Source organism: Mastacembelus armatus, chromosome 2, assembly GCF_900324485.2.
Source record: "Mastacembelus armatus chromosome 2, fMasArm1.2, whole genome shotgun sequence".
Classification (NCBI taxonomy): domain Eukaryota; kingdom Metazoa; phylum Chordata; class Actinopteri; order Synbranchiformes; family Mastacembelidae; genus Mastacembelus; species Mastacembelus armatus.
In genome coordinates this window covers 2240050-2266655 of record NC_046634.1, presented here as the reverse complement: position 1 = coordinate 2266655, position 26606 = coordinate 2240050, and the positions used below count along the sequence as shown (strand labels likewise).

The 26606-nt window shown below is 41.3% G+C and overlaps 2 protein-coding genes across 7 annotated transcripts; one reads left to right on the top strand and one right to left on the bottom strand.

The window, feature by feature from the left end:
* Window positions 1–345: 345 nt before the first annotated feature.
* Window positions 346–21821, bottom strand: LOC113127173 (transmembrane protein 163-like). The gene is made up of 9 exons (XM_026301501.1): window positions 21651–21821; window positions 15518–15866; window positions 14840–14959; window positions 8897–8940; window positions 8701–8792; window positions 6093–6189; window positions 2163–2274; window positions 1844–1985; window positions 346–1454 (listed from the first exon to the last, which is right to left on the bottom strand). Exons 2-9 carry the CDS (start codon window positions 15708–15710, stop codon window positions 1394–1396), a joined length of 861 nt encoding a protein of 286 aa, XP_026157286.1. The 5' UTR covers window positions 15711–15866; window positions 21651–21821; the 3' UTR covers window positions 346–1393.
* On the top strand, window positions 18251–23911 carry LOC113127172 (cyclin-T2-like). 6 transcript variants are annotated; one of them, XM_026301496.2, is made up of 9 exons: window positions 18251–18463; window positions 18929–19010; window positions 19090–19218; window positions 19358–19418; window positions 19727–19789; window positions 20067–20112; window positions 21294–21457; window positions 21673–21743; window positions 21819–23911. In XM_026301496.2, exons 1-9 carry the CDS (start codon window positions 18306–18308, stop codon window positions 22902–22904), a joined length of 1860 nt encoding a protein of 619 aa, XP_026157281.1. In that variant the 5' UTR covers window positions 18251–18305; the 3' UTR covers window positions 22905–23911. The 6 variants fall into 6 exon arrangements, 5 of the variants coding, with proteins under 5 accessions (XP_026157281.1, XP_026157282.1, XP_026157285.1 ...); XM_026301497.2 differs by lacking the exon at window positions 19727–19789; XR_003295385.2 differs by lacking the exons at window positions 21673–21743; window positions 21819–23911 and having other exon boundaries at window positions 20067–20443; window positions 21294–21430.
* Window positions 23912–26606: the final 2695 nt, after the last annotated feature.

The following is a 26606-nucleotide window of genomic DNA, read 5'->3' as shown; positions in this document are numbered from 1 at the left end:
CTGTACTTACCCAAAGACAAGCAATGAACAGGTGACAGGATCATGGGTGTTGAAGGCTCATGCCTATAGGTCCGATCCCAGTGATAGAGTCCTGTAGCACACCTGAAAAACCTACCACTGGCTGTGATGGACAGGTGTCAGAACACACAGTGAATCCAGCTCGCTAAGTAGAAGGTCCATTACCAAAAACACCTACACATCAACAGGCAGCTGTTTTTAATGTTATCAGTGAATTGAATGTGCATGAAAAGAGGGTCACATATAAAACCCTTCACAAAGTCTAAAGATATTTAAGGGTAAAAGAAAGACCTTCCAACACATAAAGGAAAATGTAAATTCCTGAAGACTGTCAGCACTGAATTTATTAGAGATGCAAGTATTTCGCCATAGACCTGTGGGAAGGCATCAAATTTGAACACAATATGAATATGTTTCATATGAACACAATATGTTTCATATTCACAATATGAAACAACATCTTTATACTGGAGCCTAATAAAAAGAGGAGCCAAGTCACAAACACCTTAGACAATGACAAAATCCTTAAAGTGAGACTTGGGGCCACATCTGAGTTGCTATAACAACCATACATGAATATTCACATCTACAAGGCAGTTACCTCGACTGGTCAGCAGGTGGTGCAAGTTGTGAATGTAAAGTATCAGCTACACAAACTGAAACTAAAAATCCTCCAGGAGCTGAAACAGTGGCCGCTATAAAGTCTTCCTGCTCACATCACAACACTCTAGATAAATATTGTAAACAGCAAGTCACGTGTTACTCAGCCTGTGTGCGCTCATGAACCCGAATGGGCTTAGAACAGAAATCTTCTCTGTCCCTAGTGATAAAAACAGTAAAACACCATTAATACTCCAAAGTTCTATCAGTCAGTTTGACGTCCTGCACCGCACAACATTTTATAGCACGACTGAGCGAAGGCCTCAAGGAATCATGGGAAAAATAAACTGCTATGTTTTGTGTAACTGAGGTATTGTACATCGACTTCCTGTACGAAAAACTGTTGCTTTTACGCAGTTATGGACACTCAGGGTCCATATTTCACAGCTTTGATCTCTTCAACCTTCATGTTTAAATATGGAGGCATGAGAGAACAGACTGCCCCAATTCACTGTGACAAGATAGATAAAGATATATGTACATCAAATTGTAAAACACAAACGTGGGCAGACATGACCTGCTGACACTGCCACGAATGGGACAACTGTACAGACACTGAAGCCTCCCACTGGCACCGTGAGGATTCAGTGTTATTGTCTATGGAGATCCTGTAGATCCCGTAGATCTCTGGTCACTCAGTCCGTCACTTAGTCCCTCTGCATCCCTCCCAAACCCTCCATCCCTCTTCTCCCTGCTTCCTTTCCTCTGTGGTCCGTCACTCAAAACGCTCGTAGTTCCTCGTTTGTCGGACCCGTGGGATCATATCGATCAGCAGCCTGCAGGAGAAGAAGCAGAAGAAGAAGAAGAAGAGGCCTTTTGGAAAGCAGTGGTGATTGGGAACTTCAGAGTACAATAAAAACCTTTCTCCTCAGAGAAAACCCGATTCAGTCATGTATTTTTCTGCATCTCCTTCCCCACCACAGGTTTGGTTACTAATATTAGAGCCAGACATCTTCTTTTTTATCTCAGCTAGACATTTTATAGAAAAGTCTTTTCATATAATATTTAAATAAAGATTTAAAACTACATTTTCTTCACAAATCTTGTTAAAATATGAAGTGAAATCTCTAGACCTTTTATAGGTACAGTACATATTCTTATCTCTTCCCAAAATAAGTACTTGACTATTTTTAACAGTAACTTCATCATAATCATAATCACTTACTTGACTCCATAGGCGAAGATGATAAGGCCAATGAGGACACCTATTGTTCCATCCAGGTACCACACTTTGGGTTCATGCTTAAACACTTCAGCACTGATGAGGATGGAGAAGCCCATAATTCCCCCTATCAGAGAGTTAAATCCTAGAAAAGAAAACAAACACCTGAAGCAAAAAAAGACAAAACAAAACAAACAAAAAAAATAATAATTATATATTATGTCTGCTGCTAATTAGTTCAGCTAAGAACCAAGCACCTGACTACACTGTTTAAAAATTAAGAGGGACCTGAAAGTCAGTGCTGGACCATGTGTTCGCCTACCATCAGTGATAAGGGCTCGACTTGTGAGCACTTTTCCGAGCATGAACTTGATCACAGCCAGGATGAAGCAGACCAATCCGCTGACGACGGACACGCTGAAGAGAAAGTCATCCTGTGAGACAAATGAACGGTGTGACAGTGAGAGTCTTGATGGTGAACTGCCTATTTTTTGTTTTTTTGTGTGAAAGAAGCACAACCCATGTCTCACTGCATCTCTCCTGAAACCAAACTCACACATTTGCTGTCAGATTTGGCTGCGAAAGATTCTCTATTACTGTTAACGAGACCCTGAAGGCAGCCGAGCTGATACACCAGAGCCACATTACAGGCTCCCCCTCTACAGCTCATTCAGGAATGGCCAAAGTCCAGCCCTACAACTGATAACGGTCCCCTCTCCTAACTGATTAAGGTGCTCATCTCTCTGTCAAAACACCATCATCCGTTACATCCCCACTGATCCATATCACCTGCCCTCACCATCATTCACTGCACCTGCTGGTCCTATTTCATTTATTTTCATAGTAAAGGCCTTTTTTCTTGATCCATCCTGGGTTGCAAATGTTTTGGCTTTTCCTGACTTATTCTTTTGCTCCATCTGTTGTGAGTCCCACTGGAAGGAGTGAGCTAAATGCCTGAAATGTAAATGTGAGAAGGAGGGATGGGTGCAGGGATCTGCAGAGCTCTCAGAGCCTCTGCAGCAGCATTAATATTGCACCACGGCCTTGGGGCCACGAAAAGCTACTTTAGCAATTTCACTGACATGAAAGAGGAGATGGAGAGAAACCCTCAGCATGCTGCATGGACCTGAGTCAATGCCGTGACCCAGCAGTGAAAATCAAATCTCAAACAGGATCACAACCATTTCAGAATCATTTTATTGTTAAGTAGCAGCAGGAGGTTTTACTGTATTTGGACTAACAACAACTTAAAATTATCTGTATCTCAATATTACGGTCGTCTACACTCAAGTTGGCCAATGCACATTTCAACTAATTCACAGAGCAACCAAATCTCCAGATAATCTCACTGAGAACACACCAGTGATCACTGTGATATAGTTATTTTTAAAAGCTCTGCCTCCAGAAAGCTGAAATGAAAGATGGCGTACTGTGACTCTCAGGCTGTTATCATGGGAAATCCCCTCAGTGACCTTCTGATTAAGATTCAAAGTGGGTGGGCTGACATTTTAACCCATGGGAGAGGGACATGCACGCACCCACACACACATCAGAGAAGGAGAGATGGAGCTCATGACAAACAGTCCCTGACCAGAATATGAACGCAGTGCTTGAGCTTTACATTTGACAACCAGAGATCCCTGTGCAGAATATGAAAATGACGCCAGCTGTTCTGCTTTTCAGAAGTGAGGTAATAATAGAAAAGTAAACATCCATTCTGTGTCACTAAATCACAACGTGTCAGTTTTATGTTTCATTAAACAACCAAGATATATGGAGCTTACTGAAATAAGACTTCACTTAAATCCTGAGATGTCTGAGTTGCTTTGCATTGGAAACTGGTTGAAATCATTTGTATTGCACTGATTTTTTTTTTCTTTCCATATTTGGGGAAAATAAGACCTTGAGTTAACAACTGATTTTGTCTTTGGTTTGATGATCCTATATATTTAAAAGGCCTCGATGGCTTGAAGTCTTGACTCTCAGGGGTCACCGTGGCCTTTTAAATTCAATTAAGTTATGAAAAACCTGCTGGGACCTGGAAGGGTTTCACATACCAGTGAAGAAATGCCTGTATGTTGTTTTGCTAACTGACATTAATTGGGCTCAGAGGAACAGCAGAGCACGAGCAGTCAGGTGTCACAAACCAGACATCCTCCACCACATGTTTCCTCCTCCACTCTCTGTCTCCCCTCCCTCTCGCCACTGCATACCTAAGCAGCTACTTACCTTATTAATATTTCATAGCGAGGAGGAAGGGGGGGAGTCGGTGAAAATAAACCTGATTTCCAACATTGGCATAATGAGGAAGCCTGTGAGGCACATACAGCTATATTTAACTCCGACTGTGGTGCACCAGAAAGCAGTCTGTTATAACCCGAGTGTGTGACAGAAGAAGAGCGGGTCGACTCAGAAAAACACAATCTGTCTGCCTCGCCGCTCCCACATTCTGCCTTTGTTTATGCTTTGGTGCTCGCTGTCTGTCAGGCCCAGCTTTTGTTGCCACTGAAGAATAGATGGAAAACACAGTCGGCCCAATGCATCAACCAAAAATCAAAAGGATTTCACGTCTCAGCCTTGTATATTGTCATTATCTGATCTGATCTGAACGCTGCTTGTCTTTTCTGAGTGTATATAAAATATAACCTCTTTCTTTCTTTGATTATTTTCCTGTTTCTTGAGGTTACATCATCAAGATGCACCATTACAACTTATAGGTTAGTTACTAACCTGAACAGCCAAACATTTGTACGTGCTGCAGGAACACACCAGTAATTCAAGTTATGTTTTTTGTAAAAATGAACTGTAGCATCAGTGGTGAACACATTTCACACATATGTCCATATCAGACAACGATTATTTATTCCCTCAAAACTATGAATAAACGTACAGAGCAGCCAAAATGTTCTACAACAGTTCAGTTCCCTAAAGCTCACTTCCATATTCACGCATCATCATCATCATCGTCATCATCATCATCACTGCATTCAGATTTTCAGCAGTGTTTCTACGAAGATGACTATTGCCCGGCAACTGGGTGACAAAGCTATTTCAGGAAGTGTGAGAACTCCTGAGTCTTCACACCTGAGATGACATTCTTCATCCAGCAGCAACAATGCTCTTACACCTCCTTCATATGCACGTCCACAAACATACTTACACAACGCCAGTGGCACAAAAACAAAGCTGAAGTAGGACAATGTCACTTGTTTTCCATGTATAATATACTGGATATTACCTGCTTAGGTATCAGTGCCGCCCTGGTAAATACACAACACGTGGTTTTCCTGTTTTGACAAATGCAGATGTACCATGTTTATACCAAGCACTACTGTTCTTCCTTTCCCTTTGAGCATCTCTAACCCATACACACTCACCACGCTGCACCAACTGTTTTCAAGTGCTCTGTTATTCCTTCTTGTAATTCTCAGATACAGCTTCAACAGAAAATTAAATTAAAAGCAAATCATATAAACTTGGTTTTATTTTTCTTACGCCAGGAGGCAAAATTCCAGAGCTGCTTAGCGAAGCTCTCTCTTGTTTACTCTTGGCCTTAGTCGGGTCTGAATCTCTAGCATTCCAGTGACTGCCACCACGTGACAGTCACCAAAGCTGAAACCATCTTATCAGATACACTGCCAGTCCAAAATGACAAGAACCAACCACAAAATGTCTACATTTTCATCTGAATCACATGCATGGAGTTTGCCTTGAATGCTAAGAAGCCCAGTCTGTTTTGGAGAAGATATTATTAGATATAGGCCCACAGTCAACAGGGCTTTATTTTGGATTTGAAGTTAAATCTGTGTCTCTGGCAGACTGGTGGTATTACAGCAGGGAGAGCAGAATTGTCCCCGGCGGGACAAAGTGCTTGTTAGTATTTGTACATGCTTTAGAAATAAGCACATATTCCACAAAAACATCAGATTATATACAAATATGCGCCGTTGGCTTAAATTCAGTTGAGTGCGAAGGCCAAAACCCATGAAATGACCCTGTTTGGCTTTCATAGTGTACTACAGTGTGCTAATGTGTTAAAAGGATAACATAATCTGTCCCATATGGTGGTGCTTTAATCCAAAGCCCTCTTCCATCTCTAGTTTGAATCAAACTGTGACCTCTGCACCAAGGCCAGAGCCATTTCCTGCAGACCTACACCAACTCCCCTCTAGTCTTACTGAGTGTTTTTGACCATATTAGCTCCAGCGTTTGATTTTTTTTGTGGGTTTTGCGATGCTAGTAAATAACTTACCACTTCAGGCAGCAGCCTGGTGGCCAGGCCGTGGATGGCTTTACCCAGGATGCAAAGGGACGACAGAATGAAAACCACACCCAGGATAACACAAGCACTGCGGGGGAAAAGGAAAGAAGAAAACTGAGGTGACAAGTACATCAATAGACCCACATAACCAAACAAAAGTGTTGGCCCAAAAAACACCAGATAAAAATATCAGTGGTGATTAATATGGTAAACGTTTATGCTTGAGTGTATGCTGACATTAGTATTTGTTGAAATCAAATTATCTTGTGACCCTAAAATGATGCAGATGTCCTACTTTCACCCAATTAACAAATTCTGGAGGAGACAAAAACAATGGCAGCATATGCCCCGGTCACACATGGCTACCAGTGTGTGTGTGTGTGTGTGTGTGTGTGTGTGTGTGTGTGTGTGTGTGTGTGTGTGTGTGTGTGTGTGCGCACGTGTGTGTGTGTGTGTGTGTTCAAGTCTGAAGGCTGTACTTGAGCAACACTCAGTGTTCTGGGTTTTGACCGGACGAGGTAACCAAGGCAACGCCCAACATCATTCTAGGAAGTCCACAGCAGGACATGCACATGCACGCGCGCACTACACACACGCACACACACACACACAAGATGGGAGCTCTCAATCCCCACACCTCCCTGTTGTGTCTTACCCACTCTAGAGGGTAAAATTCTAACGTATGTTTCTTAACAAGAAAAAACAACCAAGCTGCAGAGACCAGTAATCTTTCTCAGAAAAATAAAGGTGCTGTTTTCCATATTTCCGTAAGTGTTTCACCTGAATATCTAAACAACATCACTTTCTCATTCTAACCTCTGCCTTCATGAGGATGAAGGGGTTTGTTTTGAAAAGCTCCACAATTTCATTTAGCAACAGAACTCCCTAATTCGTCTTCTTTTGACATCTCAAGCTTGTTACCTTGGCAACCGGTCTGTACCCTGGGCATCACACTATTCAGCCACATCTCCCCTATCAAAAAGACAGATTCAAAAAAAAAAAAATTAAAAAAAAAAAAAAACATAAGAAAAATAAAACAGAATCAATAGTTGTGGTGTACATAAGCTGTACATTCAGTCTGAACTCACTGACTGTCCAATGAACACACAAAAAACCTTACAGCCTCTCGATGTGCATCACTTGTGTGTTTCAAACAGGCGGAACCACGGCCTCTCGATGAAGACAATTACTGGCTGAACTTTGCCCGATTGCTCCACTTACATAACGAAGGCTGGTTTTGTGTGGGTTTTAATGTTTTAATGTTTAACATTAACACTAATTATTTATCTACCAAGGATGCAGCTGAAAAAAATTAAAAGCATTGGGTGTTAAATGAATCCAGTAGTTCAAGGCACTACTCTCCTAAATGACCCTTAAACCTAGCACCAAGTGTTATAGCGAGGCTGTCTCTTTGTTCCCATCATATCTGACTGTCAAAGGATTTCCATGTCTTTTGGTCAGCACAGTAGCTCTTTCTTCACTTAAAACACACACGCTGTATATGTAGGTAATTTAATTTGCGGCAGGAAAAATAAAGCTGATAATGTAGCTGCACAAAAGACGGGATGGTTTGTTAGCTTTCATTATATAAACCTGGAGTAAAGTGCAGTTTCAGATCTTGAACTAATATACAATTAGACAAAAATATTTCACTTTTGAATCACATATTTGAATCAAGGCCTTTTTCCATTTGTGTCACTGTCACATCTCTGGAGGACACGATTTCATCTGTCGTCTCTACAGCAATTAGCTGCTGCTCCTCTGAGAACATGACACTGTCTCTGTTCTTGAATGAGTGTATGTGAATAATAAATGTGTGTGTGTGTGTGTGTGTGTGTGTGACATACACTGTATGAATGTACCAGAGTGTAAGGCTAAAGATAGTGAGAATTCTCTTCTTCATCTGATTAACTTTAATTCAGCAGCAGATTCTTTTAGCTATGGGAATTCTCTAAATTCTAGATCAGCTAGTTACTGCTGTTGAAATCCTTTCACTTCATGATGGGAAAGACAGCTGAGTTACACTGTGTTTTCTTTTCTTTCCTTTGTTCACTGCCTGCTGCCAGCACCCTGACCATTCAGCAGGCTCTGACCCCTACATGCACACGGCACTTTAAGCCAGGTGGAGATAAGACATGAGAGGCTCGTCTGTGATCAGTCCCAGTGGGACTGACAGAGCTAAAGAGACTTTAGTTTGACACACTCCCCTACAGGACAAAGCAGAACACACACACACACACACATGAGACGCTGTGGACAAATTGAAATGGATTGCATCCATTTTCTGGCTGTGTTTAAGTTTTCACAGATGGAATTAGCCCATCTGGACATGCCAAAACAAATCTCTCACAACTGTGGTGTATCTGGAAATAGCCTTCAATTCTAATTTTAAGAGAAAAATGACAAACTGTAAAAACAAAGTTATCAAAACAAAACAATTTCTGTCTGAACAGTGATCAAATGCCCTACAAATTGGTATACACAGGCAAAGTTCATTTTTACATCTACTTGATTTGAGCAACACTTAAATAATTAGCTTCATTTCTTGTGATTCTAAACCAGGTTTGCATGGATCTGACCAAACAGCGACTGTACTTACATGTATTCACGGTGTGCTGAATGGACGGCTGCAGCGTTGCTGTACCGCCACAATACGATGATAGACGACAACACGTCCAGCGTGGCATCAAACTGTACAGTGAATACGAACAAGGACATTTAATCTCTCTTCAGTACATCGCGCAGTGTTACACATCCCAGCATTAGTGAAGCGGAGACTTTTGCTATTGACTTACAGCAAATCCGAAAGCGGAAGTACTATGGCGCATGATGGAAACAGCTGGGAAGAAAGAAAGAAAGAAAAAAAAAAAACAGAGAGCAAATTACATTTTTATCAAGTAACAGTGATTTAGTGTATGTGTCCACTCCATGTCTGCCCATTAGCTTCTCTGTTCAACACACTGAAAACCAGCATTTTTAGTTTCTTTTTAATAACAGCAGGTATATACACAGCAGATGAAATTCTTTTCTGCAGGAATACTGACATCAAGATTTCCCAGATGATCAAATAAAGGGTTGGGGACAATCACTCATTCAAAGTGCACAGAGAGGTGAGATGGATGATTATCATAAAAAATGTCCAGAGGGGAAATTTTGGGATGGAAGTACTTTTTTTAGTTTGTACACCAAACCTGTCTGGCAGGGTAAGATTCATCGTGTTGACTGAAGTAATTTAGTTGTTAGCATACTATTTGTTAGTTTTGACCCAAAGATAGTGAGTCATAGATGTGATGAGAACAAATATGGTGGCAAACTGCTATGTGTAATAATCCACACATACCACAATGGAGGTGAGAATAGAGAAGAGACAAAGATGCAGATAGATAGAGGGGAGGAATCCTCTCCTCTCCTCTCCGGTTTATTTTTAGCAGAGCTCACTGGGGGCCAGCAGCTTGCCTCAGCCCTGCATACTGAAACACAGCACTGTGTGGTATGTGCTCCCCATTTAGTCACTGCAAGAATAGGAAAATCACCTCTTCCTTCCTCCATCTATCCATGAACCTTTATTCCTCTCCTCCTCCAATCTCCCTTGCTCCCCCTTTCTTTATCCCCTCGTCACCCTTTATTGGTGCATCTACATTCAGTTCCTCTCTCTGGGCTGAAGGCACAGTCATTCACTCCCCTACCATCCTACAGACCAAAATGAAGACTGGACTGAATACTGCCTTCATATTTCTCTTGAAAATACTTCAGCATACTCGAACAACCTCTGAATACAAATGAGTAGGTAGGGGTTTTTTTTCTGATGCCATCTGCAGAGATGCAGCATGGAAGCGGCATCATCAACCTAAACCTGTAAAAATGATCTATAATACAACTTTTAGTCAGAGAATTGAGCAAAAAAGTCAAATACAATGCCTGAACAGATACAGTAGCTCTGTATTTTAATTTTTAAATACATTAAAATGTTACAGTTACAAATGAGAAACTTTTTCTTAGATTTATTTTTTTTTTTATATCTCTTTTATATCAGATGTAGCCGCATTGTTTTGTTGGATTTTCATGTCCCTGGATGCCAAGATGATTTAATTCTTAAGTCAATATTGGTTGACTTAAGAATTAAGTGGTTCCTGACTACCTCCTCGTGTGTATTTTGACTATCATCACATCCATGCGTTTGTATACAATTTGTATGTTGCATAAAGCATGTGAGATTAAACGATCACCCAAGGGCACTGCTTGGTTGATATCTCCTTTAAGGGTGCAGGGTGGAGATGGCAAAAAAAAAAAAAAAAAAACATGTGAGTGAGTTCTCACTGTGGTAACAAACCTATTAGACAGCAAATAGAAACTGACAGCTGAGCAAATGAAAGTAGGAAAAGAGGGAGTGTTACACATATGCTAGGGTTGGCTTAATTAAAATAAAAGTAGCAGGTACACAAAACCTTTTTCTTTTATTTACGTGAGAGGTTTTGACACATTAATTGAGGCGAGTGCAATGTATGTTTATGCACAAAGAGAGATTATATACAGCTGTTAGAAAAAGGTAAATATGGGAGTGGATGCAGATTCTGAAACACACTCCTATTCCAGTGTGATTTTAGCTTTCATGTTATTTTAGTAGATTGTTCTGTTTTTAGAAATTTCATTTTGGATGGAAACTCCAAACTTCCACGTGTAATCTCATGAGCAGTGTGTCTGCTGCTGCTGCCTCCTCCACTCTTTCCTCCCTTCCTCTCCTGCTAGCTCCTTCATTAAAAGCGGAAAGAAAGAAAAATTTGTGTAAATGAATGTGCTGCGGCTCCGCGGTCGTCAAGGCAGAGCCCAGCGACGGCTAATTGGCTCCCAAGAAGGCTGGGTGGGCGTCAGCGGGGACGACGTTCCTGCATCGCATCAGGCTTTGCACGCACACACACAGTTTGAGGTCTCTTGTCTCCCTGTCCCCCCACCCTACCCCACCCTACGTTACATCCTGCAAAAGAAGCAGGAGATAAAACAGCATCCGAGCCCTGCCAGGTCACTGGCTGTTTATAGACCTGTGTCATGAGTAACAGTGAAATACCTTGCTGCCAAGGTTGTTTTTACAGTCGGTGCCTCCCATTGCGTTGTTGTAACAATTCATATGTGTTGTTATTCAAGCACCACTGAGGGAAGCAATTACATTTAGATTTTTTTTTTTTTTAACCCAGTTCTACTCCACTAATTGCATTCTACAAAGGTACGCAGACAATAAAACATGAGCTGGAAAAGAAACTTTCAGTTTTACCCAAACAGGGCACTTTAGACTGAAATTGGCCAATATCTCTATTGTGAAATCCACCAAACCTCACCCCTGAAGTGCCATTATCTATACCCACTTATTGCTATTTAGAGTCACAGGGATCTGCTGGAGCCTGTCCCAGCTCTCTTTGGGTGAAAGGCAGGGGTGCACCCTGGACAGGTCACCAGTCCATCACAGGGCCACATAGAGACAAACAACCTCACACAACCTACGGACAATTTAGAGTCATCAGTCAACCTGACATACATGTTTTTGGACTGTGGGAGGAAACCGGAGTACCTGGAGAAAAAAAGCAGTGCCTTTTAAATAAAGAATGTCGATCAATGTAAACTGTAACTTATAAATGACAATGTTATTTGTTTTGGTTTTGACTGCAGCGCTCTGACACCTTGCAGTTCTGCTTCCTCTTCAGTCGGCCACAGAGTAAAGCCAGAACAAACGTTCGCCGGTGCTCACATTTGCTAAATTTAACTTTGCAAGTTAATCATACTTTATTCAATGTTTTTAATTTAAGCACTGTCAATAGAATAACATAAATTTAATTAAAAACAACCTGAAGACTTTTCAAACTAATTAAGTCCATAAACTTAATGTAGTAACATTAGATGATAACAGCTGAACATTGTTGTGCAGGGAACAGTACAGGAAACACTTAATTGTGTTTGAATACAAATTAAAGGTGCAATAAGTGACATTTCACATAGTGTGATAAATGTGACAGGACGTGGTGTACTACCCCCCTCAATGACACTATACCTACAGCCCTTGTGTTATTATTCCAGCTTCTCTACCCTGTGCTCTCAACGTACAGTTTAAACAATTTGACTTGAGTTTTTATTCCTTTCATAGTGGCTGATTTTAGATTGTAAAGACAACAAAAGATTAGTGCTGGTTATAAAAACAGACATTCAAGGGAATGTCCAAGTGCAAAGCTAACAACTGTAAAGTAGGGCAGCTTGTGACGCTAACATCGTGTAGTTAACAGGATTCTCACACAGTCATTGCACATTAGAAAAATAAATATTTACAATGGAATCCACATAAATATTTTATATTCAGTGCACACTGGCTCATTTCCAATTGGCCAGAAAATATTTTGCAGAAGGTCTAACAAGTGTTTGAGTGATCACGCAAGTGATGCGGCGGTTTGTTCAGTTTCATTTCATTTGTCATACAGGAAGCTGCAGGTGGCTCAAAGAGAAGGAGGTGCTGAACTGTGATGAGATGACACTAAATCTAATTTATGCAGATGTAAACTGGAATGATTCATTGAAATAGGTGAGATGTGAATATAAACAGCAAAAACAAATAAAACTTAAGCATTAAGCTGAATGATGTTTTCTTTACAATAACTTTCCAGGTCAGTCAAAAAGGAGCAGAACACTGCTAATGGCTTGAAAAACAAAATAATATCATCAAATATTATTTCTAATAAAGCAAAACATTGCCCTTCTTCTTCAACTTCAGCTCCCCTGTTGCTGCTGTGCTGAAATAGCGCTGTGGTGTTTGTTTGTTTACCAGTAACAGACCCAGGACTCTGCACAGACATTGTTTTGTTTTCTCAGCACACACACACACACACACACACACACACACACACACACACACACACACACACACACACACACACGCTCACACACACGCTCACACACACGCTCACACACACACACACACACACACACACACACACACACACACACACACACACACACACACACACACTGAACAGACACAGCTAGTGGACCAGGAGGAAACATTAGCTGAATGTGACAAAAAGTGCACTGGGTAATAATTGTTCACTGCACCTTTACCACATCCTGCCATACACGGTTAATTTCACCTCAGCATTTCCAGCGTGATAACTGAACACAACCAGCTCAATCTGTACAACAAGCTGCATCACACACCAGGCAACGGCCATGTTGTCACCCACAACTACTTCATCAAAGCAATTAACAAAGCGTCCACTGAAGAGAAAAGTCCTTTCAGCAGTCTGAATGAGCTTTTATGCTAAAAAAAAAAAAAAAAAAAAAAAAAAAAATAGCATGCTGTGCTAGTTGCTGTCTAGTCTTCAGCACTACAGGAAACCCTCATATCTCACATCTGCAAACCAGTTTCAAGGTGATCTGTTATGCTGCAGCAAAGCTTGTCCTCTTTATGTATGCTTCTGTCGAGCACTAATCTGCATTTACTGCAGAGAAGGAAGAAGCAGCACCGTTTGAATATGCAGTTTGGCATGGTCAGTGTTGGGCAACTTACTTCCAAAATGTAATACATTACATATGAATAGTTACTGTCATTTTAAAGTAATTGCTTACATTATTACTGTCAGTTATATTAACCTTATTATAATATTATACATGTTACTTTCACCAAAATAGTACGAGTCACAGTATCATAGTATGAGTAAACATTCCAAAAAGCTAAAATGTTGTTTGTTCATTCTATATCCAGTGGAAGTTGTGTTATTTCTCTATATACAGACTTCCCTCTGTGTCGCACATAGATTGTACTACACTATTGTGTTGTCCTCTTATCTGACAAACTGTGAAAATAATGGGAGGATGTCTATCTCGCAAATGTAGTACTAAGTGTATTATTACCAAACCTTTATTAGTAATGTGTCATATTACTGTTTTACAGCAAAAAGTAATATATTACTGTAATGCCATTACTTTTAGAATGCATTACACTCCCAACAGTGGTCATGGTGACTGGACAAGACTAACGGGGTCTGTGATACTTTAATAATCAAAACTTATCCCTTCAAGCATTGGACTTTAAAGATTACTGACACACGCTTATCTCCAGATTCTTTAAAGTCTTTAAAACATCTAAAAACTCTACAGGATTTAAAAAACCGAATAATGTTAAATGTTATTAGTTAAATCAGATCTACAAAGTGACTCACTCCTATCCCAAATCAGACTCAGAGGTCTGATCAGCAGCAGTTTAATGATTAAAAAAATACAAAACACTAATATACTTATGCTCAAACGTATTCCACCTACACAAGACATAAATCCTCAGCAGGAGTCAGGGTTGAGTTCGTGCTTTCTTATTTGAGATGATTTTTTTCTGGATTCATTATTTATTTAGGTTATTTGAAGTGGACACAGTGGGAGGACAAAGTTTAGGAGTAAATGAACCAAGATCATGGTGTGATGTCTGGATTGTCCAAGTTAGGGTACTGAAGTGTGTTATCGCATCACTTGTTTGTGCTTAGTGTTGTTTTATCCTTTATAGTGCTACTGCTTAATCAAGCTGTTGGGTGTCACACTGACCAGCAGGGTGTCACAGTAATTATCAAGCCTGTCCTTCAACTGAAGGGCCGAACAGCAGGCACCACTTTTTCCTTGGATTTTGTTTCTGTAGACGTCTTTATTTCTTGAACTCACACCAGAAATGTAAAAAGAATCATTGTGGGATTTGTTAAAGACCTGAAAGGTTTACTCACTGAAAGCTGTGATGGCAAGGATAATGGTGATCACAATGGACACCCAGGACACCCAGAGAGCTTTCTTGCGGTAACTCTGTGCTTCATGAGGCTTCAGGCGCATGCTGCTTTCCAGAAGACCTGCAGACCCCACAGGCACAGTGACCCAGACGTGACTCAGAATGAGCAGAACCGGGAAATACATGGGGGCTATTGACTTAGTTTTAATTAATTGTAAGTTCAGTTGCCACAGCGTGTTTAGTTAGGTAAATCTGAGCACTCCCTGACTTTCACAGGGGGAATTTGTCTATACTGGAGGTTATGTATTCACCATATCGGTGATCAAAGCACAGTGGCTCAGCCAACACAGTAATATCTAACAGAATGCATAGGTATGCATACTCCATAATACAAATCCACCCAAGCCCTATAAATAATTGATCATATTGACTGTAAGAGCCATGTGTTAATTAACTACATTACTTCTTTCCCCTTTGAAATTAATTTGTGTTTGTGTTGTAGTTTAATACATATGAAGGCAAATTATAAGACACTGAAGAAAAACATTTTCCAGTATAAATGGAAATATAATATACCTGGTTACTCTCCATGGCATTACGCACTGTGCGTAATGCCATGGAGAGTAACCATCCGGCATCCGGTGACTCCAAAACTTTGAACATATTTTACACTGCCTACCTCCATCCCCTCTGTTGTCGCTTATCTTCATTTCCTGGTCCATCTTTAAAGCCTCTCCCTGACTTTCTGTGTTGGGCTGCTGCTGCTGCTGCTCGGAGTCCACCTGCTCGCACTGCCCGTTCACTACTGTGGGCTCTACTGTTACAGTCGGGTCCGGTAAGATTTTGGGGTCTGGCGGTGTGGAGTCCGTCATCTTGTCGGGGGGGTGGAGATTCCAGTCAGGCACTCCAGAAATGTCGCACCTGGGCGAGAAGCGCAGGCTTTCGACTGGGGACAGACTCAGAGTCAGGGAAGGGGAGGAAGGGAGACACCTCACACGGCTGCTGCTCCAGTTGCACCAAATTACACACTGTACAGTGACACAATACCGGAAATTAGGCAGACTTCAAAACAAAGGCCTGCTTGTCAAACAGACACTGAAACACATAACGCGACACCAATAATTACTTTGTTCAAATTTCAGTAATGAAACATCTTTGGTGATTTTTGTTATCTTTAACCTAGATTTGAATTATGATCATGATATTTAATGACCACACAATCCGAGGTTCATTTTATTGTTTTTAGTATTTTTTAATTTTTAGTATTTCTTATTTTTATTTAGTATTCTTTATTTTTATTTAATATTCTTTTATTTATCGTTGCTGGACAATCAGAAGATTTAAAATTGCTTGAAAATAACGACTTTTATTCAGACACTTATAAATATTAAGTATACAGCAATATTAAGTCTATATTGTGCTGCTTAATACATAGTTTCATATATGGGATAATAAGACGAAACGTTGTTTACCTCGAACAGCATGACACTAACACATGTCACCAGACAGTAATACTTTTAATCATCTAGCCTAGACTTAACAGTGAGAATATGCTGTTAAAACCTACATAATATATCGCTTTGGTAAATCCTCACTGCAGAACATCCACTTGTAATAAAGTCATTTTACATCTTCGTTTTGTTTCTGCTTTTAGTTTCTAATTAGGACTAAAATTAACCAAAGGTTTTAAGGTTTTCACAGTATAATTATATTTCCAATGAACGGTTTATTTTGTAGGTGGCAACCGGAACTCTACGTGCGTACGCTGACCAACCTGACAGCTGTTACGCACAAGTAGAAGAAAAACAATCACAGCTGGCTCCAGTCACTGGCGTCGTAAAGTGGCTACACCTGGACTCTAATTACCCTGAGGAGCTCACGAGCCCTCTGCGCGTGCTGCAGTCGGGCAAAACTGCTTCTCTCATGTCGCGCGCTCTGCGCTCCGCGTCCGCGAGCGAACATCTGTCCCATGCAGACGGAGCGGGCCGGCGGACGTGCGCACACAGCGCGGACCCGTTACTCAGTAGTCACGTACAAAAGACAATAATAATAAAACGTCCACATCGTTTCGTACTTCACTGCCGTGACATGTTAAAAGTGCTGCAGGTGTAACGAGTAACGTTTCTCTTCAAATAATCATTTTTGTAACGTGACTCTTAACGGGTTGCTAAGATACAGAGCCACTTGATAAACATGTAGGCCAATAAATTATTATTCTGCGTTAATATCACAAAGGCTGTTCAGGTATTGACAAATGATATAATGCGTATAAATACTCAACATCAGGCAGGATGTACTAAAGGTTTGTTGTTGCTTAGTTGTACAGCAAGTCAGTGAGCAGACAGCGTGGGGACCAGGAATGCGATTTCTAGAAAATACCAGCTAAGACTAATTTATTGGGTTCAAAACAACATAGGCTATATCTATTAGTCAATTATCTGTGACAGCTTGAAACAACACACTCTTTTTTTCCCATTGATATTGTATGTTGACGTTTCATACGCAGATCCCGCACTTAATAAGTTAATATTAACCAGGTTAGATGGAAATATGGAGATGAAGATGCCTACACAGCAGGTCGAGTATATAGCTAGACCAGGACTTTACATTGCTTTTGTTTATTAGGGCACTTGAGGCTTCATTTCTATTCTTGCGCTTTGCTGCCGCCTAGTGGCAGACACAGAGCAGTGCAGGTCAGAGGAGGGTCAGATACATGTCTGCACTGTCACGTCTTCTACGTCTCCTCTGAACTTGGCTAAGGCACTGAAAATGTGCACGCACTCTTTCTGAATTAGTGCACCGTCTAACATGGTGGATTCAGTGTTCACAGGTATTAGAGTAAATGCTCCACAACATAATCTTCAATCTAAGGAAACTATTCCCTCATTATTACACGTGTGGACGGCAGGTCCATTCGTGTAAATTCAAGTTGAATAAAGTTAGTGTTACACTGAACAAGATTTTAACCCTGGCACTGCATGATTATTAAAACATCTTATATCTCGTTTTTAACCTGATTTGGTTTGGAAATACTATGGAAAAAAATACAAACACTTAAATGTAAAATAATTCACATACTGTATACACAAAAAGAAAATGAAAGCACTGTCTATACTTTAATAGGATTGAAATAAAAAGTATAACAGAAGAGGCTGTAAAGTGCAGCAGCGACCTCTAGTGGCTAATTCGGACATTTCAGATGTAAAAGCTTGTTTTTATTTATTGAACCAGTAATGAAAAAGACAGTCCCTGTATAATTAAAGTCTAAAGTGTCAAATATCTCTGCCCCATTCATCCTAATACACGTATTTTCAACAAACAGTAAATAGCGTCACTCACACCACCGACCGACAGGTGGCGCTGTTCAGAAAAACGGCTAACCGGCTACTGATTTCGTCCTTCCGGTGCCCCCGTCGCCCCAACTTCCTCCCGGTGTTAACACCGTCGGGCTTGGCTGTGGGAGCGTAATGGCGGCGCACCGGGGTCCCTCTACGAAATGGCTCTTCACCCGGGAGCAGCTCGAAAACACGCCGTCTCGACGCTGCGGAATAGAGGCCGACAGGGAGCTGTCCTACCGGCAGCAGGCCGCCAACCTGATCCAGGACATAGGCCAGAGACTCAACGTGTATCCTTTCTGAGCCGCACGGGCCGATGGACGGGTTAGCTCCAGCTAGCATTAGCCGACAGCAGGGCCAGAGCACAAGGGCTCGTCACAGTCCATGTTTCTAACCCTCGAAACAAACCCGACCCCCTTCTTAGTCACGCACAGACCCGGCTCTGATGAACTGGGTCTTCTAACTCTGAGAACACGGTGTTTTAATAAGTACCGAGGCCTGGTGCTAGCTTAGCTATTGTTTTCTGTCGCTGGGCTGCTGACTCTATTGTTGGCTTTTGTCTAAACATACCGGTCACAAATGACCACCGACGGTAACCGGAGCTCTGATACACGGTGTTCCAGATGTTTAGACACATCTGTGGACAAGCTGAGGCCTCAGGACTCGATCCTGCTCTTGCTAATGTTCCTCCATCAAATCTCTTGTCACGTTTTGCTGCACATCACCATGTGTTAAACCTTAACTTGAGCACTCAGCTCCCAACTCATCATCAACACTGCAATAGTCTATATGCACAGGTTTTATATGATTCACTCCTTCACCAAGTTCCATAGAAATGTAAGTGCCACCGCGCTGCTACTATTAGTGTTAACACCTGCAGTGACAACTGACTGGGGTTTTCTGGTTTTCTTTACAGGTCATCTCGCAGACCACATTGTTCCTGGCAGCTAAAGTTGAGGAGCAGCCCAGGAAGCTGGAGCATGTCATTAAAATAGCCCATGCCTGCATTAACCCACAAGAGCCTGCCCTAGACACTAAGAGCAATGTGAGTAAACTCTTGACTAATGAACAGACCTCTCACAGAGTTACTGCTCCAGCTGCTGTGTGGAGTTCTTGCCTTATGCGGACCCTGTTGCGTTAAACCCTACCGGCTTTTAAGTTCTTTATCGGTGGATCTTTTTCAGGCATTCCAGCTGCAGGCACAAGAGCTGGTAGCACTGGAAACAGTAGTGCTGCAAACGCTGGGTGAGTGCTGTGTGATATACACACTTTTCCTGGGTGTTTCTACAGTTAGCCAGTCTTAACAGCACTGTTCCCTCAAAAGCAGTATGTGCAAACAGCAGAGTTACACAAGAAGCACGTGGGCATGTTGACACACAACACGTGGTTTTCATCTTCGAACGTTCATCAGATAATACTGTGTTTTTTTTCCCTTTACTTCCTTTTTTAAAAACTTGAACCAGAACATTAGACGGGGCTTCTGCTTCCCCCTTGTTTCTGACATTGTGCTCGCATCGGTGGCTGATCGTCCTTATTCAACGTCTTGATTACAGGTTTTGAAATAACAGTGGATCATCCACACACAGATGTTGTGAGGTGTTCCCAGCTAGTGCGAGGTATAACTTTCCTTCCTTAACTTGTATTATTTCAAAAATAACGCTTTCTGTAATTTCACCAATTTCAAATTAAAGGCTTAAACATTACCTGCCCTTTTTAAAGATTGAATTTTTTATTGCTGTGTCACTTTTTCCTAGTGCAGGTCCCATTTTGGAACCCAAAGTGTTAATATGACATATACACAGCCATATGAATTATACTGCCTGATTTCAGTTTACAGATATGTCTCCAAACTGTCAACTCTGTTCTAAACCCAGCTCTTCTCTTCTTTTACAGCAAGCAAGGATTTGGCACAGACTTCCTATTTCATGGCTACCAACAGGTTATTATCCTGTTCCCATTATTGCACTGTAATGGCACACTATAGCTTCCTGTCCTGCAGGGTCCCCCTTCCTGTGTCCAACGCCCTGTATGCACCTGGATCTTGGGAACCCCCCCACCCCATGTTGGGAAGTACCAGCCAGGCTGCTGTGTGCGGTGTATTGTACAAGGGCTCTGTGTTGGCACATAGGGGTTGAATGCACAATGTGGAGTGTAGTGGTGCTGTTTACCTCTCAAGGGTGTTTGGTACAGAGTGCATATGTCTAAAAAACTCAAACGGTAGCCTGAATATAGATTGCCACTAAAGATTCTTAAACTTATAGAGTGTTTTGGTAAGTATAGTTCACAGTTCTTTTTAAATGTGTTTTATTTAAACATATTTTTCACTCCAAAAGAGCTAACAATGAAACACCCAACTATACTGCAAACTGAATGCTTATTCAGCAGGATAGGCTTTTCAAAAGCTGATGTAGGAGCTTTACTTTTACTTTACGCACAAATTATGAGGTCTAGAAGTTCAAACGTGTTTCCCCTTTTAGAATGATCATCAAAATATCAAACCTAAATATCTTAAATTCATAGAAAATATGTATTTCTCTGCAGGGGTTTAGATTAGTTTTCATCCAGGCTAACTTGGCACTATGCTGCTCTTTGCACGTATTCATTTCATATACGAGTCAGTTTGCAGTGCAGTTTGGGATTCAGGGTGCAGGGGAAATTAACCTTAGAAATCATTAAGCCTGATCATTAGTTTAAGTTATAAATATATATTTTTACACTAATACAAGTATTATCCCTTTTTAATTTGAGTAGAATAATTCTTCATTTTTTAATTTAATTGCTTGCTGAGATTGAGAAACTGTGATTAACTAATTTCCCCTTTTTCATATTCAAATCAAAATATAATAAAATAGCCCACATTTTTATAATATAGAAAGTGTGTGTGTCTCATTCAGACATTTAGGAAGACATCCTAACAAATTTAGGTTTTCTTAGATGTTCCGGTTCTTTAAGGTAAGGTGGTGTGTATGTGAGTTTGATTGACAGTATGGCTATTAACTCCGCTATGAATCTGCCTGTATGTTGTTTCTTAACTGCAGTCTAAAATATAAATCTGTGGCTATAAAAGCCCTCCAGCTAACGGCTCTATACTTCTGCTGTGTTTCTTGTCTCCTCCTGCAGTTTGCACCTCACCACTTTCTGCCTGCAGTACAGACCCACAGTCGTTGCCTGTGTCTGCATCCACCTGGCCTGTAAGTGGTCCAACTGGGAGATCCCTGTATCGACAGATGGCAAACACTGGTGGGAGTATGTGGACCGCACTGTGACGTTACAGCTGCTGGATGGTAAGAGCTGTCATTAAATGCTTTTTATCCTGAAGTTGCACTTTAAATTCAGATTTTGCCTTATATATATATATATATATATATATATATATATATATATATATATATATATATATATATATATATATATATATATATATTACATTATCCACAGAGTATACATTTTTCATTTTTGTATTTCACTTTCACTAACCTGTTGTCTTCACTGTTTCCAGAGCTCACTCATGAGTTTCTTCAGATCCTGGAGAAGACGCCCAGCAGGTTGAAGAGGATCAGAAACTGGAGGGTATATTATAAACCATGAGATTAGAACAGAACATACATAGTTTCACTGGTATCTCATGTTATTGTCATTTTGTAGGCGATTCAAGCAGCTAAGAAGCCAAAGACAGAGGGCCCAACAGTGGACAGTGCCTTCCAGGGGACGTCCTTAGAAAGCCTTCCTGGTGTCGCCAGCTCTTTCTTCCCTTCCACCTCTGCATCTGACTCCGTAGACATGCCCTCCTTGAACGCCATCGCGGGCCCTTACACCTCCTACCAGCCGCTCAGCGACCAGTCGACGACCTGCGACTATGACCAGTTCTCCCAGCCTTCCCATTCGGACTACACGCTGCTGAAACATGAACACAAAGCTGCAGGCGGGTCTAGCAGCAAACACCAGCAGCTGGGTGTGAACACCGCGACTTTTTCACGGCCTCAGAAAGTTTTGACTCTCGAAAAGTACAGAGAGAAACACGCGGCGGAGCTGGCCTTGCAGAACGGTGCAACGGAGGATCCCAGCACAGACATGTACACCACTCCTGCGGCTCTGTCCTCTCACCACCACAAGAAACGCTCTCATCCGCAGCAGGCCAGCCAGGCAGGGGACAACAGGAGAGAGAAGTCCAGCTCTAAAAAGCCTCGGCTGCCGTCTTCCTTCACAGAGAACGGCTCCGCTACAAGCGAGGAGCTCAAGATGAGAATCAAAGTTTCGTCGGAGCGTCATGGGGGCTCAGAGCAGGGCGGGACTCTGTCTGGAAAAGACAAGCACAAAGAGCACAGCAGTCACCGCCACTCAAAACACGGACACTCTTATTCTCTCAGTGGAAACAGCAGAGGGACAATAGACAACGCTTCCATATCTCTACGAGCTCCCAGCAGCCACTGCAACGATGGGGGCTCCTCCGGCTCATCTCGTAAGAGGCCCCATTCTGACACCGGCAACCACAACCATCATCACCACCACCACCACCACAACCATCACCACCACTCGTCCAAGAGCAGCAGGAGCTCCAAAGGAGGCCTGAGCTCGACCCACTATTCATCAGAAAGCAGCCAGAGGATGATGGAGCACCACGGCCACGACGGCACCAACGGCGTGCTGACTTCCAACGGCCAACACACTGACTACAAAGACACTTTCGACATGCTGGACTCATTACTAAGTGCCCAAGGAATGAACTTGTAACGCTGACAACCCTCCCTAGTGTTGTCTAGTATAAGGTATTACCATGTTTAATGGAATTTAAAAAAATGAATTTATTTGTCTTAAGTTATCTGAATTCTGCATCGCCCTCAGTCGTGTCTACACACTGATTATTGATGATTCTCATTAAGCTGTCAGAAATGTAAAATTATATGCGTAGAGCTGTGTACTAGCTTGCAACAAAAACAAATAAGTTTGAAGAATGTGACTGAAAAATGGGATTTTAAAGGTTCTTTTAAGGCGAGCTGACATTGTTGATCGATTTTAACGTGCATGTTTTCAGTCACAAAAGGGAAGACGGCTAGTGTTTGCAGCCATCGTGACAGTTTACAGTTTTTTTGTTTGTTTTTTTTTTTAAATTTTATTTTAAGATATTATGTTCCACTGCGAATCTCAGGTCTTGGACTTTTTTGATATAAGAACAAATCTTCCTTTGTTTGGGTTGAATACCTGTATCTGTGGAGATGTATCACCTCGTCGATTTGCCGACAAAGATGACAGAACTTTGGCATCTGTCTTAGAAAACACGGTCTGCTTATTATTCAATGAGTGCATCAATAGTTCCAAAAAAAATAGAAATATGAGGCAGGCTCCATTTGCTTTCTATTTGCTGTCTATTGGGACTTCCAAGGCTGCACCTGAACCTAATGTGCAGACTCATTATATAGCTACAAACAAAGTTTACGTTACATCTGCTGTGAAAGTGCATTGAAGATATATCGGCAAAAAAAGGCCTTGTGATTGTACCTTGTCAATCGCTATTCAGTATGATAAATGTTAACTATCAGAAACTACAGATCTCTACAATAAAATTGTGTATATAGGACTGTAGTTCAGATTTCAAACTGTTGGTTTATTGCATCAGTCCAAACCCTCCATTCAGTGTATCATGAGATCTGAGGCAGACTCTGTATTGATAAACATATCCTCAATTTGTGTATTGGGAGCCCAAATAAAGGTGTAAAAGTGAGTTTTACACATCACAGCGACTTCCTGTTTTTAAGTCTCTTTCAGCCATTTCAAATGTAAATATTTCCTTGCTTCTTAATTTTTTTTTTTTTTTTAAAGAGTAGTTAGTCCAAAGAAGTGTAAAAAAAACAAAAAAAAACAAACCCTTGGCTCAGTGTTAACTCATTAGCTAGAGCTTTCACTACATCTCCTTGTCTTCCTCAGCGGATGGCGTTTGATCAGACTATCACTATTGCACAGTAGCTTATTATTGCACAAACACCTTGCTATGTGACTGAAGCAAAAACTCAAGGGGGGGGAAAAAAACTAATCAGTGGGCTGTGAGTTCAGTGCATCTGCAAATTAGTATGAAATATCCCTGGACATTTTTGCTTATTTTGTTGCTATGGAGTTTTCTCTGAAAGCCCCGATTTTCCATTTATGGTCCGACATCTATACAAGGTCTTTTTCCTTATCAAATGTGAGCATTCCTCAAACCTTGCCTGACCTTATAAAGTCAACACAGAGCACTTGGGATCCCAGTGGCCCAAGTTAGTTTAAAAAAAACGCAGCTCTCAGTGGGGTGGGGGAGGGCGGGGGGGCCAAGTTTTGGCCTTGAAGGTACATGCACCATGCAAAAATGAAAAGAACTGCCAAATCATGCAGATGGTTTAATCCCAGCCACATAACATTGGCTTTTTTTTTTCCTCCCACTGAATTTCAGCCCTCATTGCTGCATTTGAAGATAAAACTCATTTGTCAAAGAAAATTCTCATCAAAACAAAACAGAGTGGTCATCTGCTGTCTGTCTGCTGACACATAGCAGGCCAATTAATTGATTGATACATGCTATTAACCAACAATACCGATTACATTAACTGACCACATTATCAGCTTAAGTAGAGGCCATATTGGAGCTCTATTAGAGTGCTGAAGTGATTAGTATTTGGGTTGCTGCCACTGAATTAGTAATGTTAATGGGAGTAACAAGGCATGATTAGAAATGCATGTTGAGCTGCTGCTGCTGCTGGAGCAGAATATTCAGATAAATGTTTTTAGAGTTGTATTTTGCATCTTAGCAGGATTTGTGTCTTCATAACTGTGGGAGCCAGGAGGAAAATGTAATCATCCTCTTTAAGAAGCTGAATTACCTTGAGGAGTTTTTTTTTCTTTTCTCTTTTGTTCTTGTAAAAAGGAACAAGAACCTGCCATTTGCTCCCTCCAACAAACCTCAAGGGTCTTTGAAGGTTTAACTTTGGACTTGCACAATACAGCGCTGATGGTTCATTTTGGGGGTGGAACATAAATCCAGTTCCTGATAATTAACTAGCACCCTCAGAGCAGACGCAGCGTTTTCACCAAGTATTACCTTCTAATTTTAGCGTGGAAGACAATGGGGAAATTCAGCGGGAAGACGTCAGTGAAAATTTAACCATCTGGACATTCTCGCATACTGGTGGGAGGGTGATGATTTATTTTCAGCAACCTCTCGAGCTGAATAAGAGACGCCTACTGCTTGAAAATCCGCAGAGAGGAAGAGATATGAGAGTGGCTTTTGTGAGCAACAAATCCCAGAATTAAGAGCCATCTGAAAGGAAAACACCATCCAAGCTCTAATTACAACGCAAAGAACAGGAACATATATAGCTGTGTGCAAAGGTCCCAGACACAAATACCATTATCATTGTTATGGTTGTTTCAGCAGCAAAGGCAGCAAATTAAAAGTTCACACTTAAAAAGAACCTGTTTTCTCCCACCATCTGTGCTACTTTCTGATGTTATCCAGCTGCCAGATAAGTGGCTGCAACAAGACGTCACATCATCTAAATTTGCTTAATTTGGGACAAGAACAATAGCTCTAGCAGCCATTTTTCTTTTCTTTTGTACAGCAAAAATCCATCTCCTTGTCATGATGTTCCTCCGATTTTAAAGCTGTTTTATTGCCTCATGTCCACTAGATGGCAGTATTACCTTTGGCCATTACTGGCAGCAGGCAGATCAACAGCGACCGACATCCAGCATCAATTCCTTTGCTTTTAGAAGATTTTAAATAAATAAATAAATACAAGCAAATAAGCAGGCAGTGTTGAATAACCTTGAAAAAAGGACACCACAAGTCTCAGGTCTGAGCACACTTAGTGGTCCACACATTAGCTCATACCATCCACAAACTTTGGACATGATCCATCTAATTAACAGATTCAGATAACTGTCAGATGGCGGCGGCTCAGAGACATTCCAGGAAGTGTCACAGCACTTGGTAATTTCAGCAGTGGATTTGATCAAAAGGCCTTTGCAGAGCAGCATGTGGTGCACTTATACTCATATGAGTCTTAATGCAAATGATGCCCAGGAAATTGTGCAGGAAAGTGGCATAATTACACGCCATTGAAAGTCCATTGTCATTCCTGTCTGAGAGGTCTCTCTTGAAAAATCAGGAGCTGATGGAAACCCTTCTAAGTACCTGAGATAGAGCCAGAGGGGGAAAATGACTGGGCCTGGGCTGCCATTATGCCATGGTATCGCAATTATATCCAATGATTGGCAGGAGCATAAATTAGCCTCTGTCTTCTGGTGTGGTTTACCTTTTGTTTCTGACCAGCGCTATGGTATCCCTTTTTCACATGCCTAAACCAAGCCCTGCAACACTCTCTTTATCCAGCTGCTCTTAGATGAAAAACAAGATGTTTTTTCAGTTTTCCTTTGCAATTATTCCCTTTACTACCCCAGTTTATT